Source organism: Ammospiza nelsoni, chromosome 13 (genome assembly GCF_027579445.1).
Source record: "Ammospiza nelsoni isolate bAmmNel1 chromosome 13, bAmmNel1.pri, whole genome shotgun sequence".
Classification (NCBI taxonomy): domain Eukaryota; kingdom Metazoa; phylum Chordata; class Aves; order Passeriformes; family Passerellidae; genus Ammospiza; species Ammospiza nelsoni.
The window spans coordinates 20520255-20538966 of NC_080645.1; the positions used below are offsets into that span (position 1 = coordinate 20520255).

Sequence of the window (18712 nt, forward strand, 5' to 3'; positions counted from 1 at the left end):
GTTTCTAGAAAAGCTGTTTTTATAAATGATTTTTCTGTGCTTGCATTTTAATAATTAATAATTCCACACAATGTGCTTTAACCAATATTTTCTGTGTTTTTCATTTAAATTTGGGCTTGATTTAGAGGGAAAAAATTGTGGGGGCTGGTGCTAAAAAAGCAATAAAGACAATCTTCATTTTTGCTTAATTGAAGGACCCAGTCCTTGCAGAAGGACTCTTGAAGAAGTTGATTACATTCCCTGTTAGTTAATAATAAACAGAGGGTTTGGGACCAGTAGTTTAAGGCCAGGAGTGGCCAAGCCCTCGGTGACACATGAGGCAGGTGCTGGTTGGAAGGAACTGAGCTTTGAGACCCCAAAGCCAAAGCATTCCGTGGTTCCATGAGGTGTGGGGGTGATGGATCCCAGCAGAGCTCCCACCTCCAACTGGGCAAAGAAGATCCTGTCCCACGAATGGAAAAACTGAGAATTCTCATGTTCCAGAGTTCTCCTGGAAAAAGAGATTGCTGGAGTTCAGTCCATCATTAAACCCCAAATCTACCAAACAGCTGATTTTTCATGTTAACCTTTATTTGGGGAAAGTAATATCCCACAGCCTACGTGGAAAAAAAGGAACCTTTGGCCATACCCTTATTAAAGCTGATTTTTGCAAAGCTTCAATGAATTCCTGCCAAAGAAGAGAGCAGGTTGGATGCTTTTTATTGTTAAGAAATGGGAAAATAACAAATGTTTCCCTGATCCCTGAAGTAATTCATTCTCTGGGTAACATTCTTCATTGATAACTACATTTTTTATTTTGAAGAATGATCCCAAACCAAGCCAGAAGTTAATAGATGAAAGGAAATTTGCAGAAATACCCTACTGAATACATGGTCTCTGTTAGGATTTGCCTGTTTATTAATATCATGCATAAAAGTTTTTAAACCCACGTGGGTGGAAATAGGATTTTAGTGTATTTGTAAAATCCATGGACTTACGTAAAAACACTCTCTAATTTACTACCAGGGTTTTACTGCTGTGTCTAAGCTGAAGGGTTTTGAAAGAGAAATTTTCTTTTCTTGATGTCAAACAGATGTGTTAAAAATATTTTTTATTATTATTTTTAATGTGGATTTTACTGATAGAGGGGATTTTTCCCCATGGATTGAACTTTGTGATTTTATCTGATAGTGATATTTGTCAAACATGGGGGTTATGGGCTTTGAAAAAGTGTTAGTTGGATATTTCTGCAAAAAATCATAAGATAGAGGAGGAATTAAATATTTTTATTCAACTTGATGTAATTTTTCTAATCTTTTTCTCTTTTAGAGAGTGATTAGAAAATTAGATTTTCCCCTGTAGCCACTTTGCAAGGAGAGTCCTCTTGGTGTAAGAGCTTTGAAGACTGAAAGTTTAAATCTTTAATGTCTCAGTGGTGTGGGAGCTGCGTTTCCAGCTGGGTCTGCTTTATTTCAGTGACAATGTTCAGCTCTGCTCAGTAATGCAGGGAGAAGTATGGATTTGGAAGGAGCAGCCTGAAAATTTGAGCAGCAGATAGAGAACTGCCGTGAAGAGGGTGCTCACATTTCAGGGGGAATGTTCAGGATGAGCCATTTTAGAGTGAGGAATCCTCCTTACACTTAGTTTAGCTCCTGCATCACACCCTGAGATAGAGGAGAGCATGAAAGGGGTAAGAATTTATTTTTTAATATTTAATAATTGTGGTTTAGTCTCAGTTCTCCGAGTTGTTTTTTGCTGTGGGGGCAATAAATTCATCTGGCAGGCTGTGAAATCCATATTAGCAGTTTTTAATAGCCTCAGCATTTACCAAAATGAATAATTTGGGGGTTCTTTTTGTTGATTAATTTAGATTTTAATGGGTTATCATTAATATTCCTGTCAGTCCCTTCAGCTGTCAGCAGACATCGTGTGCTGAAGATCGCCGTGGCATCAGCATCAGGAGTTTGGTCACTCCTAAATAAAACTGAGTGGCAGTTCTTAGATGTGGGTTTCCATCCTACAATGAAACCTTTCACTTCTAACTCATCTTTGTGCTGTTCAAATTCCTCTTGGAATTCTTCTTAATTTGCAACAGCAACGCAGAACAGTTGAGTGTTCCGGGAGCCTTTTCCAGTCGTTTCAGTGCCTTCATTTAAAGAATATTCCACCCTTTATCCACGTTTTTTCCCCTTGGCTCTCCCATCCCCTGCATCCTCAGCTGCCCCACCTTGCTCAGGTGGTTCCTGATGCGGATTTTGGAGCCAGGGGATTTCTGTAGTTCGGGAGGAGTGCAAGAGCCTCGGTGGAAATTGGGAAATTAGGATCTGGGAGCGGAGCGGTGCTGGGGGATACACGAACCAGCTGTGCTGCCAGAGCTGGGAAACGTCCCCTTGCATTTGGGAAACACTTCACGTGCTGCACAAAAATGCTGCAAAGCTGAAAAGTGTCTTGTGATGCTGAATTCAACCTGGGAGGTGTGAGGAGATGTTTTTATTCTGCACCGCCGTGCAGCAACTGCAGCCCCGCTGTGCCTGCTTGTCCCGGGAATCCTTCAAATTCCCAACCTCCCCTCCACAGCAGAGAACCTGCAGGTCTCTCATGTATTTCACTGCTTTTCTCCGGGCCAATTCTCTATTTTCTTTGGTTTGTTTCTAAGGTTGAGAAGCTTAAAGTTGGACACGTATTTATTTATATGCATAACACTAAATTCTGTTTTTCAAAATGGCATTTCCTTGTTTCCCAAGCCTTTCACATCGGTTTAGGCTGACATTACAAACCTGGTCTTGGTTTCTTTTCCACGAATTTACAGAATTAGTTTGAAAATCGTTGTGGCATTAACTTGTGCTCTTTGGGGATGATTTTCACCTGCCTTTGGGATGCTTTCTCGTGCTCCTGCATTGGTTTGGGTTCAGCATCTCCTAGGATGTGCTCCTTGCACTGGAATCTGCTTTTCTGAGGGTTAAGGTTAAAAAAAAATCCTGATAATTAAAAAATCTTGAAGTTTTTTTCTCCTCATGAAAAAATGAATATTTTTCATGAGGAGAAAAAAACTCGTCATATAAAAAATATGAAATCTCCTCATATTTTTGATTCAGAGTTTTGGACTAAAGATTTGCCGTCTCACAGAGAAACTAACTCCAATTCTCAGCAGAACTTGTAGTTATACTGGTATTAAGTTATATTTGAGAAGAAAAACATTCTGCAAACAGTATATTTTAAGTGAAAATATTGTGAATTACTTCACCATATTCTCTTTTTCACCAGTAAATATGATACAGCTGAAACAATGACTGTTTCCCCCCTTTAAGTTGTTAAACAGATACACTCAGTGCCTGCTAAATTGTGTGTAAATTCGGATTTCTGGCATTTCTTATTTCGGGGGGAAAGAAAATCACTCAAACACCCCATAGAAATTAATTTTGTGAAATCACTCGAGGGGAATTAGGTCCATCTGCTCAGAGAGTTCAGCCTTTCGAAATTCACTTCCACAAGAAAAGAAAAAGGAGTCATTGTTTGACTCGAGAGATGCTCGTGCTGTGAGCTGGGGTGTGTTTTTGTAGCACTGGCTGTGAGCTTTTGGAGGAAGAGGATTGTTTTTGGAAGGGTCTTTTATTTCCTTGCAGATAAAAATGGGTAATTAATACATTTTAATGATGTATGTAAATTAATGAGTGCAGCTATGGACAGATGATGTGCAAGCTCAGAGCAGGAGACAGAATTCCAAGTGAGGAGACACAGAACTCCAAGAAAAGAGTTCTAAGTTCTGCTCATGTCTGTAATTATTCCCATGCACTTACAAATCCAGGAATTTAAAAAGATATAGATACTTTTTTGCCTCAGTCAGTTAATATAAAACATAGAGTTGAACTAAAGTCTGATTTTTGGGCCCCAGCTGAACTCGGAGGGTTTTTTGAGACAGAATTAGTACTGAATCCCTTCAAAATATCTTGCATTGATGATTAAAAACAAGGAACCTGCTAAAAAAAAAAAGTGTGTATTATATAGATCAAACTCTAGCTTTGTCCCAGCACTTTCAGGCTGATTTTCAACCTGTGCTTGAACTCTAGTGAGAGGGAAGGATTTGGGGAGTTAGAAGTTTTCCTAGTGAGTTTTCCCTTTTAAAATCCTGCATTTCCAACTCCAAGGAAGTTCCCAATGAAGTCCCTGTTTCCCTGAACCATCAGTACAGAGACAAAATCCAAAATATTCCCAAACTGCCCTGGTTTTATGTCCAAATTTTGAAGCTTAATTAAGTAATGGCCGCAGGGGGTTTCAGATCCTTTGCTTGCAGCTGGATTTCCAAGGGCAGAATAACAGTAGCAGGGTGCTAAAGAACTGCTAAAGATTTATTTTTGTGGCTTTGTGTGGCTGCTCTGCTGAACTGACAGTTCCAAACTTGGCACCAAATGAAAAGATGAACTTTGGAGTTTATCCAGAGTCACCAAGGCCTTGTGTTCAGCCTTTGAACAAAGCTTTGCTAAAAGGTCTACGTGGGATCTAAAGGAACTCCAATTTATCTGTGAGGATTTTATTTTTCCTTAAAACTTTTGTTTTCAAAATTGTTGAGTGTTTTTTTCAGAATAGTTTTTTTTTCCTTTTTTTTTTCAAGGTGCTAGGTTCACCATTTAAACAAGGCCTTGCTGAAAGGGTCTATGTGGGACACAAAGGAACTTCAATATATCTGTGCTGATATATTTTTTTCTTAACCCCTTTTTTCCCCAAAATTGTTTAGTAGGTTTTTTTCTGTGTAGGTTTTTTTTGCTTTTTTCCCCCCCCACATAGTTTTTTTCTCTTTATTTCAAGGCCTTAGGTTCACCCTTTCAACAAGGCCTTGCTAAAAGGGCGTACTTGGAACCCAAAGGAACTTCAATTTATTTGTGGTGATTTCTCTTTTTCCTTAATCTTCTTTCAGAGTTGTTAAGTAGGTTTTTTTCTATGTAGTTTTTTCGGGGTTTTTTTTCCCTTTTTTTCCAAGGCCCTGGGTTCAGCCTTTGAACAAGACCTTGCTACAGAGGCATATGTGGGACCTAAAGGAACTTGAATTTTTCTGTGGTGATTTTTGTTCCTTCAGTCTCTAATTTTCAAAATTCTTGTATTTTTTTCTCCACACAGACTTCTATACTGTTATCTCTGATTTCATTTGGGTCTTTTTATGGAAAAAAATCATATATGTGAAGCTTTTTTCCCTGTGAGAGCACTTGCCAAGGAAATCTTTCTTGCAGTTATCCAAAGGAAAGGTCATTTTTACAGCGAGACTTCAGATCTGTATTTTCAGACAACTCACAAACACTCAGCCAGCAATAGCAGGGGCATCTTTCAACTTTAACCTTGTGTTCTTTAAAATTTGTTTAACCAAAAAAAAAAGAGAGAAATTGGAAGAACTTTCATCTTTTCCACTGAGTGATTCTTTGGAAACTCGGATAACAAAGAGGGGGAGAAATGGGAATGTTCAGCTTTTTATTTTGAATTTAGATAAAAACATTAAATTACAATGCCCATGAAATGTATAACTCGCTCCTGGTTTTTTAGCCATGTGACTTTAATTGATGTTTATTTCTGTAGATTAAAGCATAAAAAACTTCAGCAGGTTTTATTCCAGTTTCTATTGAAACACAACCCGAATGTTTCTTTATGAAAACCATAAAACCTACATTTCACTACAGCTTTTCCTGTAAATATTTTATTTCCCTGAGTTATTTCTTGCTGCCTTTAGCTACAAGTATTTAAAACAAAAACTGAGCTCTCCTTGAAAACAATTCTTCATCGGGGACGGGCAGCAGCTTCCAAAGGGAACAGGAAACCTGAACCACTTAATGCCTCTGTTAATTAAATTTTCAGTCATTTCTCAGCCTGTTGAAAGTGTGGAGATGCACATGATGGATTTTCGGGGGTACTCACTCCAGGAAGCTTCCAGGTGAGGGAGAGGTGGCTCCCATTTGGCTTTGGCTGCCTTTGAGAAGGGGTTTTAGGGGGATTAATGGAAAATCCAACACAAACTTCATGCAGAGGTTGTGCTCCTACAGGAGCTGCAGGGGCTCGTGGCTGCCTTTGTCTTTAACACCTGAAAAGCTGTTTTGTGCTTAAAAAAAAGTGGATTTGGGATTCATGAGCTAATTTATTGCTGTATACTGTGCTTTTCTGTTAATGATGATTTATGGAGCAGAGGGATGATATTTGTGGTTTATAACAATGGATGTGGCCAAATTCTCTGGTTATTAAGGGGTACCATCACAAATTTAAGTTATAATCTGCCCAGAATCCTTCCTGCCTTTCCCTTCTCCTTTATTAAACCTGGCGTGTCAGAGGTGTGAGAGATGAGGGAGGGAATCAGGGTGTCCCTGAGGGGTCTGGAGAACATTTTCCATTATTTCTCCCCAAGCAGAGGGTCCAGACCTGGACCTGCCTTTGGCATCAGTCCCCACATTCCAGGAACATTCCCCCAGAGCCAGGGGAATATCCAAGGAGTTCTGTTTGGATGCTGGGAATGTGCAGCATGAACCGAGTTGGAGCTGAGGCTGAGAGTGATATTTGGGTGTTCTCAAAGCTTGGGAGTCTTTTTCCATGGAAATTCCAGAGAAGGACAGAGCCAAAGTGAGGATTAGAGGGCATTGCTGTACCCAGTCAATAAAGCTCGTAATTAAAAGGGGAATGTAATTGAGTTAGAGAAGAAAATATCTGTAGAGGATATTGATTATAATAACATTTAGGGTTATGTTCTGAAGGACAGATTTATTACCAAAAGAAAAAGGGGTTTTGTATAATTTTCAGGATATTGAGACTCCTTTGGTGATGTGGGAGAGTGAAGGTTAACGGGGGAAGAGTGAAATTGTGTGAAGAGCATTTGGGTGGGTGTTAGATCCAAAAAACTGAATTATTATTGCCAGCATCAGCACAAACTGGAGTGTGTTAAAAATGCATGAAAACATGAACATATTAACTTTGCATGATGTTTTAAAAGTATTGTCCAAAAATTGTAAATAATAACAGGAATAACTTCCATAATTCTTCTAAATCCTTCAGAGATTCTTCTGGGCTGCTCTCTGCAAGGATATTCTCTAAATTAACAAAGTTAATTTAGAGATTATTTTAAACCAAATAAACCCCTGTGTGGGCAATATATGACAGAATCCCAGAGGATTTAATTTATAGATCTTAATTCACTTTTGAGCCTAATTAGATTGAATTTAATAAAATCACTTGAATTATGAGTGAGAGTGCTGAGGGTTTTAATGGAGTTTATCTCTATATTTTTACAAATATCCCTGTATTTTAGAGGGAAACCATTTATATCTGTCTCTATATTTTATCCCTATATTTATATATATATATATATATCCATGTATTTGATAGGGAAAATATATATGTATCTCTATATTTTATCCCTATATGTACATATATATATCGCAGTATTTTTCCCTGTTCCTGCTATGGATAACCACCCCGAAATATTTACAGGACAATCCCAGGCAAGAACAGGATTTTTTGGATCTCTGACTATAATTCCAGCAGACCAGAAGCACCACATAATTCTTTAGTTTGCTCACTCCATGTAAAATATTCCATAGATTTGGTTGATTTTAGATCCACTCTTTTCAGGAGTGTGGTCGGAAAAGGAAATGTCCAGGATTTTGTGTGGACATTTTGTATCTGTATTTTATCTTTACTCATCTGTGGCTGCACTTTCCCCAGTAACGTTCTCTGGAGTTGGGGATCCGGGAGGCAGAGGGGGAATTAAGGAATGAAGGAATGAGGAAGGAATTCTAAGGAATTAAGGAATATGAAGTTACACATTTGCAGGAAAAGCTGGTAAAGCTGCTCAGGGCTTGGACAGGACACAACTTTCAGTTTTTACCTTAATTCCAGAGCTTCCACAGAACTTTTGGGAAGGGCACCTTGTGTTTCCCTGCCTTATCTCATGTGCCTGTTCCTCATTTTCCCAGCTGAATTATTTTTTGGGGGTGAACTTCAGCTCCTCACACTTTCCATGCTTTCATTCCTTGTCGTTCCCTTTCAAACAATCGGGAATTTTGCCATTGGTTTGACAGGACCTGGATCAGAACTTGAAGTTTTCAGCTCCAGCTCCAAAACCCATCCCTGCAGGGATTTAAAAGTGGATGCAGAGCTTGGGGACTTGGCAGTGCTGGGAATGTTGGACTCCATGGCTTTGGAGGGGCTTTTCAAACCTAAACCAATTTAGGGTTTGGGGATTATTTGAGTTCCTTGGTATTTTGTGCTTTATGGGCTCCAGAGTCACTGATAGATGCAGCATTTGTTGTGTGATGTGGAGGGAACAGAGCTGGGAAGGGTTTGGAGCACCAGGAGCAGCTGGGGGGGCTCAGCCTGGGGAAGAGGAGGCTCAGGAGGGACCTGGATTCCCTGGAGCCAGGTGGGAATTGGGCTCTGCTCCCAGGGAACAGGGACAGGGTGGGAGGAACTTGTAGGGGATGTTTTGGTTGGAAATTGTGGAAATTCCCTGCTGGAAAGGGCTGCCCAGCCCTGGCACAGCTGCCCAGGGTGGAATCCCCCTTCCTGCAGGGCTCTAAAGCCAGGTGGATGTGGCATTTGGGGTCATGGATCCATTCCCCTGGCAGCTCTGGGAATGTTTGGATTTGATGATCTCGGAGGGCTTTTCCAGCCTTGACGCTTCCGTGATTCCGTGTCAGATCAGGGTTGCATTTTCCAAGGTCCAAATCCCTGGATTGTGTTTCACTGGAGTTTTTGTCCTGCACTTGAAGCAACACAAGCCTGATTTCCATGGGATTTCCATGGGATTTCCATGGGGTTTTGATGGGATCACCTTGCTGTGCTTCCCTCCAGAGCTGCCAGGATCCCTCAATCCCACTCCAGGCCAAGCTCGTGCTGCCTTATCAGTTCAACCTTCCAGCATCCCCAAATACTCCCTGAAAACCCTTCTGTCCTTCTCTCAGGAGCCAGAGGAATGAAACCCCTGGGAAATTCCCCAGGATTTGGGAGGAGAGAGAAAATCCTTCAAATTGGCAAAATGTGCTCATCTGACAACACCAGGGCTCCCAAATTTATTATTGTTTTCCTTCAAAAGAGAAATTAAGGAGCATCTTGAACCACTTGTCCTAATTGGCCGAGCCAGTGAAATCCATATGGATGCATATTATCCATAGAAAAAGGGGAGGATTGCAAATATTTCCCCTTTCTGACAAATGGAACCATTTGTTGCTCATTTTTCCCTATCTAAACAGAGCTCCCGAGGCTGGAGCCCCGCGAGGGAGAGGAGGAGATTTCTTGGCACGGGAGGATCGGCTCTGCCTGGAGTTTTCCCCCCTTTTTTTCCTGCAAATCTCCTCGAAAAAAGGGGAAAAAATCCACGAGATAAATCAAAAGAGAAACCCCTTTTATGCCTACAAGGGGTTTTGTTCATCAAGCTGTGGAGTACATGGAAAAGTGATGGATAATCCTTCCTGTGTTGGTTCCCGGAGAGATTTTGGGGAAAAAAAAGTGGGGAAAACTGTGGAAAAATTATAGAAAATATTTTATAAATACAGATAGTAGTAATTCTCACAGACCAGGTGCTGCGAGCAGAGCAAGGAGGATAAAAAATGAAGTTTAAACAGCAATAATTTAAATTAAACAAGGATTCCGCAAGCAAAACTGATATTTTGGCTTTTAAAATGCAGAAATTTTTTTTTCTGTGGAATTAATTCCATTAATTCCAAGGTAAAAATTTTGTACTTTTCAGGAACATTTTAGGATTAATTTAAATAACCATTGCTGTGTGCATGTGCTGGTTTGTCACATAATATTCCCAAATATACAGAATTTAAGAGCATCTGAAAGAGGAGAACAACTCGTGGCTTGTGGTTATTTCCCTGTGGGTCAAATTTTTGGTGTCAAACCTGGTCTTTGGGTTGATTTTTTTAAATTCATTATGGGTAAAAATTAAATAATCATAATTAGCAGATCAAAATTTATTTGCTTTCAGCTGAATGGAGAATTTACATTTTATGGAACTTTTTAATAAGAACAAAGAACATTTGAGGTGCAGTGTAAGGAGTAAAAATTCCAATTTAAAGCAGAACTATTTTTGCTCAGTGCTGCAGGATTTAAGATCCATAAATTTGCAGTTAGACAGTAATTAAAGTGTATCCCATTAATTATATTTTTATTCCATTAATGATTTTTACTCCCTGAATATTTTTTTACTCCATAAATTATTTTTACTCTATTACTGATTTTAACTCCACCTTTTGCATTTTAACAAACCTCAAGGAAAATGTCTTGAGGAATTATCACAGATATTCCTTATTAGTGTGAGATCTTAATATTATAATTCCAGGGATGAATCAATTAATGAGGAATTAACTTGTTTAATTAAAGTTCCTTCCCAATCCAGTCCTTTGACTGTAAATCTGGATTTGTAGGGGGAATAATGATTATTTTCCCCAAAAATGGCCAAATTTGGATGTACTCAGGTTCACAGGATCCTGCCAAAACAGAGGGGACAGGAAATGTTCCAGGACTCAAAAACTCATCCTGGATAAAAATCCCTGCAGTGGGGAACTAAGATAAGAAATCAGAAATTCTGGATTTTTTTGGTGCACGTTTTTGGGTGTTTTCTCTGATTTTGAATGGATTTTCTTCTGGTTTTCCCAAGGAAGGAGTCGCAGGAGGTTTCTGCTTTTGGGGATCCCATCTGATCCCACATTCCCTGAGGAACAGAGCGAGCTCTGAACCCTCTGCCTGTTTTTCCCCCTCTTCAATTAGCAGGCAATGATCAGGAGAAAACTTTGCTTTGCTTTGCAGGGAATGATCAGGAAAAAGAATTCTGAATCCCCGAGCTGTCAGTTACAGGAAAATTTGGGATTTTCAGCTTTCCTCGGTTTGGAGCTCTCTGCTCCCAGGGCTGCTCCTCTTTTCCAGGCTCTGTTTAAGTCCTTGGGATTCAAAAGGATCTTGATGTATTTGTGACAGTTTTTCCCTCAAAATCTTTGGGATGGATTTGATTTCACTGTTCTCTTTCAGCTGAACAAATTCTCCTTTGTTCTGGTAAAAATGAGCAGGAAACTTCTAATTGAATTTTAACTTCTCCATTTTAATTTTTTTAATTTAATTGACACAACAAACAGATTTGGTTTTTGTGGTGGAAAATTTGGCATTTTACGATTTCTGTGTTTAATTTCCACGCTGAATAATGAGATTTTTATGCCCTTTGTACCCTTTTAATGGATGAGGTTTTGCTATTGATTTTTGATGTGCAAATTCCTTAAAGCTGCAGCGAGCTCGAACCTCCTCGAGAAAAACTCGTTCGTGATCAACCCAAGTCCAAAGATTTTGAAAAATATTTCATGGATTCTTGGCAGTTCTTCTGAAGTGGGAACCAAATGAGAGCAGGGATAGCCCCAGGTCAGCTCTGGGTGTCTTTTAATGAGTTTTGGGTTTAATCTCAATATCTCAACTCGAAACATTTGCTTCTTGAAAGCAGAATATTTAATACACTGAGCAGTTGCTGACAGCTGCGTGGAAAAGAAAAAAAAAGTGGGAATTTGTTTCCAGCTAAAAAAGAAATGCTTCAAAATGTTTTTATTAAAAAAAGTTCTCCACGACAGCTATGGAATATCTTCATCCTCGGATTTTATTCGCTCTGTCACGGCCGGGATTTACAAGCTCATGAAAAGGTTACAATCCCAATAAAGCCCCGCGGAGCAGGGAATTAGGGAATTACAGAGTCTGTAAAACCTTGGCAGTGTTTAGTGAGGTGTGAGGTGAGGTTACAGAAAAGCAGGGAGTAAGGACAGGGAAGCCCTTGGAGTTTAAGAGCAGGTGGCCAAAGGTCGGGGTTAAACTCTGCCGGGGTTAAGCAAACTCGGCTTTGTTAGGTCTGGGTTAAACGGAGCCAGATCCCTCCTGACGGGGAAGTGCAAGGAATGCAGGGAATCAGAATTATCTGACAAGTACTGGCCAAACCTGCTGCTGGTGCTGCTGGGGGTGTGTGAAACAAATGTTTAACACGAAATTTCAATGGTGAAAATTTCCCTCTCAAAGATTTCTCTTCATTTTTGCCTGTAAGGAATTCTGGGAGTGGGATTCAGTCTCTTTCCTTTCCTTTGGAATATCAGCTCAAGGCTTTGAAATCCTCTCTCGTTTTATTTGCTTTTCATTTGCCATTGTGATGTTTCCCCAGCTTTCCACAAAATTCTTTATTTCCATGGGATCGCTCTGGAAAACAAAACCCCCACACCCTCATTTGGATTAATTCAAAATTCAGTGTTTTCCATCAAAAATCCAGGTGGATTCGTTACATAAGGGATCTTTCATAACCTTTGAACTTTCCTTGAGCTCAGCTTCTCCTAGAGGGATCCTTCCCCAAGTCCTTGCTCGGCCTCGTGTCTCCACAAACACGCGGCTCATCCTGAGCCAGCTTCCCAAATCTTGGACATTTCCCGGGAACATTCCGTGTCTGGGCAGTTCCTCTTATTTACCTGCGATTGCAGGGAGGGGAGCCATGGAATTACTCAACAATTAAGTCACTCATTAGGCAGATATCTCAAAATCCTGTCGCTTTTCAACAAATTTTGGGGTCGTTTTGCCGCCCCATAAATAAAAAAAGAATGGCAGCGGAGGGAGATGAAGTCCCTGAAATATTCCTTGTTGGAAATTCCTAACTTTTGATAAAAACTGCCATTAGTGCTGGGAAGGGATTTAAAAACAGGACTTTCACAGTCTTTAAAAATCCCCTAAAATTGTTCATCTGATCTTTTTAGCCCTTAAAGTCATAAGTGACCAACAGACACAATAATTTAGTAAAGAAATTCGGGAACCATTCCCTTTTGTTAGCACTGAGAGAGTAAAAACTTGGAGAAACGGAGGGAATTAACAGCTTATTACTCATTTTTCTTCCTGCTTTTGAGGTCTACGAGAGATTGTATCGAATTAAACTTGAAAACAACATCACCCACCCTCCCCAAATTTCCTAAATCAGGATTTTAACCCCATCTTGGCTCTCCAGGGTGCCTGGCACTGCTCCCTTTGACTCCTTGGTGGCCAAAATCCACTTGTGCTCCGGCTCGGAGCAGGATCGGGGCCAGAAATGTTCAAAATGTGGAATAAGCGTGAGAAATGTTGGGCTGTAAAAGAAATAATTTCTTTATTTCCAGGGAATTTCACATGATTTGTACCCTCAGCATCACCCAGGCTCGAGGCTCCCTCACCCTTTGGCGCGGTAGGATTTTGTTTTCCTTGGATAAAATCCTTCCCCAGTTCCCAAGCAGCGAACAAACAGATTTAGACAGAAACCCCACAATTGTTTGTTCTTTTCAGGCTCAAATCTCATTTCCAGCCGCAGGAAAAACAATAAAATGGATGTTTGCTTTCTTTTTTTGCTCCTCTGGTGATAAATATGATTTATTTTAAATTTTCTCGGGATATCTCAGCTATTCCAGTGGAAGCTTTGGAAGGAGAATGTTGCTTTCCCTGCACTATTGGCTGCTGCTCAAGTGCTTTAAGTTTGTGCAGAAATAAAGATTTTAATTTTTAAATTAATTATTTTTCTTAATAATTTCCATGTAGAACTAAATGCAATTCCTCAAATTTTTAATGACTGTAATTCTTTTAATTGTTTCTCACAACAGAACTTTCCCCCTCTGTTTTAACCTTAATAACTCCAGCACACCAAAAATAAACTGGAATTCTCCCTCCTGCAGAATTGTCTTACACGAATCTTTCCTGCACGTCACATCTGTGGATTTTCTCAGCTGTTTATCAGGACAGAAATCCCATCCCCTGGGTGGAAACCCTGGATTTACCTTGCCATGGAACAGGAGGTTTTTATGCCGTGGTTGTGGAACGGCAGCGTTGGCAGTGCAGCCTCCAAGGTTTATTTTTCCTGGAGAGCTCCGTGTTCCGCTGGAATTTTTATCCTGGAAATTGCCTTCAAACTTTTCATTTTCTCCCTTAATCCCTTTTGGGGCGTCGCTGTCCCTGCTCTCATCCTCACTCCTGGATTCCTCAGGGAAGTTTCAATCCGTGCGAGCACCGGGCTCCGCTCTTCCCACGTGTTGTGTGGAAACATTCCCAGATCTCTCCCTGTGCCCTGAGTAGAATTATTAGGGATTTATCCACGTTAAGTATTTCCACGTGCACCTTCCTCCCCTTCAGGCTTTTGTTTGCAGCATCCAAACAATTCCAAACTTTCCTTGTTGGTAAAAAATATCCAGAAATTCCAGATGGGTTTTTCCAAGATCAAATTGATTTTTTATAATTTAATCCTTGCACTTTTTGGTCTGAAGAACGAATGTTTATTAGTAATAATAAGCTCATTAATTTATAGTTTTGCTAATTATCAGTACAGAGCTCAGGTGGAATTTACTCCTGATTTACTCCTTCCCAATGGTAGTCAGTTAGGGTCAGTTACATAGGGTTAGTTACAGAAGGAGCAAAGAGACCCCTCTGTTTCTCTCTCCTGGTTTCTTATTAATTAAAATTCCCATAAAATCCATACAATAACATTATATTGTACAATATAGATGATACATTAAATTTTATATTGTAATTTCTTATATCATAGAAAAATTCATATCTTCCTATATATAACATTGTTATCTATTATTTCTATAGGAAATAAATATTATTCTATCAGGTATATGATACAATAAATTATATTATTATTTTAATTATATTAAATTAATAATTAATAATTATATTATGAATTAAGGCACTATATATTATATTTTTATGTATATACTATATAAAATAAAAATTAAACAATAAAATTAAAATAAAATAAAAATAAAATTATATATCATATATACCAATAAAATAATAATATTATTGTATTATATAATAATATCTATAATACAATAACCATTTCCCTGTGGCCCAACACTCCAGAAATCCCTTCAGGAATGTCAGCAGCAGCAGCTTTTCCATGGGGTGGGATCTGGAATGTTTTAGCACGCATCCATCCCCAGGGAGCTCTCAAAGGGGCTCTTTGTAAATGAAGTGGGAACGGCTGCGGGGACGCTGGGAATGTCCCCAGGTCTGGGGTGGCAGCACATTTCTCCAGGGGCAGAAATGGAAAATGCTGCACGGAGAGGGGAAATGTCACAAGTTGTCAGAGGTTCAGATGAAATCACTGCCATTGTAAGAGACACTGAGCCTTCCCTGAAATTGCCCCCTGACATTTGGGATGTGTTAATGCAGAATCTGGGGTGGGTCAGTGGGGTTTGCTGCTGCTGAGCAGGAATTGCAGCAGGAAAACCAGGGAAAAGCACAGGGGGGACAGCGAGAATGGGATTGTTCAGGAGAAACAAAGCAAACTCCATTCCCTGGGATCAGATCAGCTCCTCAGGATTATCTGAGAGCAGGAAAAGGCTCAGTGTTCCCATAAATACAGATTTGGGATTGCAGGTGGGGCAGGAGCAGCCTTGGGCACTGCAGGGTTTGTTCCCATCAGATCAGTGGGAACGTGGATTTGGGGGATCTGCAGGAGCTCCAGGAGGGTGGGACAGGATTCCAGCAGCTCCTGCTCCATCTCTGGACACCCCAGAACTGGAATTAACCCCTGATCCGTCACATCCACGGTGAAAATAGGCAGAAATTTTCATTTCCATGGATTTGGAACATGAAATTTCTCTCAGAGACTCCCAAACCTTTTAAAAGTTCCCCTGTTCACTCTTTGTCTGCTCCCTTCTGGGTGCCACCATTTGAACTTTAAAATCTCATTTTAAATCTAATTATCAACTCTTATTGCTCTTCTTATAACACTGCCCAACCATACTCTGGCATGCCCAGTGCTTTAATATTTATTTCCACTTTTAGGATGGCTAATTCCTAAAGATTTTTAATCTGACCACACAGAAAAAGGAGAAAAAAATATTGAAATTGATCTTTTTCAGTGCTGTTTCATGCCTTATCTCCTCTGTGGTTTATTTACTGTACAGTGGCTTTCTTTGTGCTTTGTGTGATCCAATTCCTAAGCGATATATTCAGGAAAAAGCTCCAAGTAGGTAAATAAAAGGATCAGAGGGAATTTTTGGTCAGCTGCAAATCTCCTTGGAGAGTCTTTTATCCTTTTCTTTCCTGTGCTTTTATCTCCTTGTTATGACAAAAGCTTAAATAGCACTTATTGCCTCCTTCTCCTTAAATCCCATTTCTCCTTTCTCCTTAAAAAGTGTGAAACTTGGATTTAAGGGGGGTTGGGGAGTGATTTTTGAAGGATAAAGTTTGGAGTTGTTGGGACTGTTCCATCCTGGCAGGATCCAGCCCCAGAGGAAAATGTTGGTACCAGGAGGAGAACAGGCTGCAAAACCACCTCATGTTCAGGCAGAAATTGTGAATTTATGGGGAAAATGGTCCCAGAATTTCATTAGGAACTGGGAATTCCATAGGGAAGTATTCCCAGAATTTCCTTAGGAGCTGGGAATTCAGCAGGGAAATAAATAATCCCATAATTTCCATAGGAGCTGGGAATTCAGTGAGGAAATTTTCCCAGAATTTCCTTAGGAACTGGGAATTCTATAGGGAAACATTCCCAGAATTTCCTTAGGAGCTGGCAATTCCATAGGGAAATATTCCCAGAATTTAGGAGCTCTTTAGGAGCTGGGAATTCTATAGGGAAATATTCCCAGAATTTAGGAGCTCTTTAGGAGCTGGGAATTCGGGGTGCCAGTGCTGCCAGCTGGAGGAATTCAGCATGAGGGGGTTCAGTGACACCAGGGTCATTCTGACTCTCTCCATGAGCTGCTTTGGCACAACTTCCATACTTTTTGAAGGATTTTTAAGGAAAAAACCCCAGCATGTTCTGTGTTAGATATGAAAAACTGCTTTTTATGAGCCCGGGCTCAATGGAATCTCACATGAATGGGATCTTGGCATTTTGCACTCCCAGGGAGCGTCTGGATCCATGTGAGGGCTGGAAATCCTCTCGTTTCTATCAGCCCCAGACTCCAGCAAGGCCAAATGTGGGTGGGTTTTGATTTTTCCTCCAGCGCTGAACCCATTTTCAGCCCTTCCTCATCTCCACAAACAGCCAGACGCAGTCAGGCTCAGACTGGAGGATGTGTGAAGAAAAATCTGCTCATCTAAATCAAAATAATTCATCCCTTAATGGGCTGGGAGGAGGAAGAACTTTCCCTGACACTCTCTAAACTCCTTCCCCATCCCACAAATCCCTGTCAGCCACAGCTTGTGCTCCTTCTCTCTGCACAGCTTTTGGGATAACCTTATCAGGTTATCACTTTTATTGCTGCCCGACTCCTGATGGATGTTTGGGCCACCAAAGCTGCCAAAAAATGATGGTTTGTATAGAATTAATCCATTTATTCAGCTCTCTGTGTCCAGCATTTCCCTCTCTACTCCAATAGCTGGAGTGTCCTAAGAATTAAACAATTTCTTACCAGACTTTCCATGGATTAGAGGAAAGTTTGGAGCTGTAGAGGGAGAAGATTCCCAGCAACCCAGGGAACATTCTGTGTTTGCTGCTCAGAGAAAAGCACATTTTTGCTTTCAAAACTGAAGGGTTGATTGTAAAAATAAGGCACTTTAACCTTCTAAAAGTGAATTTTAGACATCTCTGGTGAGCTTTAGTTCCACTCGTGTGGCCACACACACACACACACACTGGGCTTGTTTTGGGGTGGATTTTCCACCCTTTTCCTTCCATTGAGACCAAATTTCAGTGGGTAGAACACGAGTGAAGCTGAACTGGCTGCACACAACTATTCCTGAGCACAAATATGTGCTCCCAGCCTTTATTTGAGGTTCTATCCTCGTTTTACATTATCCCAGCTGGGTATTAAAGTGAGCTCCAGAACTGGCAGTGGCTTGGGGAAAGGCAGATGTGGACTCAGAGCAAACAACACTTCTGGGTCCAGAGCTCTCCTTGATGTCTGCTTCAAACTCACACTGCAGGAAAAAAAAATAAAATCAAATGGAGAGGCCTTCCAAAATGCCTTTTCAAACATGCAAATGACGCTGGGAAAGTTTAACATGTATGCAAATGTAATCTGGGGAGGGGAATTAAAGACCTTTGGCTGGCCTGGAGGCTCAGCTGGTAGCAAAATAGAAATTTTGTGCTGGATGGGAGAGCGAGGTTCAAGCACAGGCCAGGGATGGCTGGGAGCTCCACGTAGGTGAAACTTGGAGCTCTACAGCAAAGGCAGGGGTTCAGAGATGTTCTGGTTCCTGTGATTGCATCCCCTGGATGTGGCTGGAGAGGAGAATGAGCGCAAAGGGTGAACAGAGGGGTGAGGAGAGCACAGAACCTCGGGGAGCCCCGGCAAGGGTAAAACTGCCCTGACAACTCACATATGGTTGGAGTTTAATCCACGGGGGAGAACAGGCACTCCACGCCTGTGCCAATTGTTTTCCACCCCCAAAGCAAAGAGATTTTAATGATTTATAGCAGAGCGGGGTGGATGTGTTACCTAATGGCTTTAGAATGACTCGGTGCACTTTTCGGAGCGATGCAGGAAGTGCAGTGGATAAACAAATCCCTTCTTGTTCCTCTTTGTTCCCGTTTGAAACAGAGCTTTGGTTCTCTGCTAAAATCCAAATTTCTCTGGGACTGCTTTTCATGCACGCAGAAAAAAAATTTAAGTTTTAAAAATCCCTTCCAGAACAAGGGTTTTATTTGTGGGCTCAATGTGGAATGTAATTGGCAAATCCCATTTTTGAAGGATTTGTACAATTCTTACATGTCAGGCTACTGGCTTCAACTTGAGACAAGTCCATAAAGGAGGAAATTAATTCAAGGAATCACAAA

At 40.6% G+C, this 18712-nt stretch overlaps 1 protein-coding gene across 2 annotated transcripts in view; it reads left to right on the forward strand.

Annotated features, from left to right (window-relative positions):
- The window catches only part of BANP (BTG3 associated nuclear protein), a 109543-nt gene that overhangs the window by 80996 nt on the left and 9835 nt on the right, over positions 1-18712 (forward strand). Inside the window, exon 12 of one of the 2 annotated variants that reach the window (XM_059481419.1) lies at positions 13107-13293. The exons of the other annotated variant lie outside the window; for it this stretch is intronic. Coding sequence (XP_059337402.1) covers positions 13107-13175 — 69 coding nt within the window. The 3' untranslated portion in view covers positions 13176-13293. Of the gene's footprint in view, positions 1-13106; positions 13294-18712 lie in introns of those variants that run through there. 2 annotated transcript variants of the gene reach the window in all.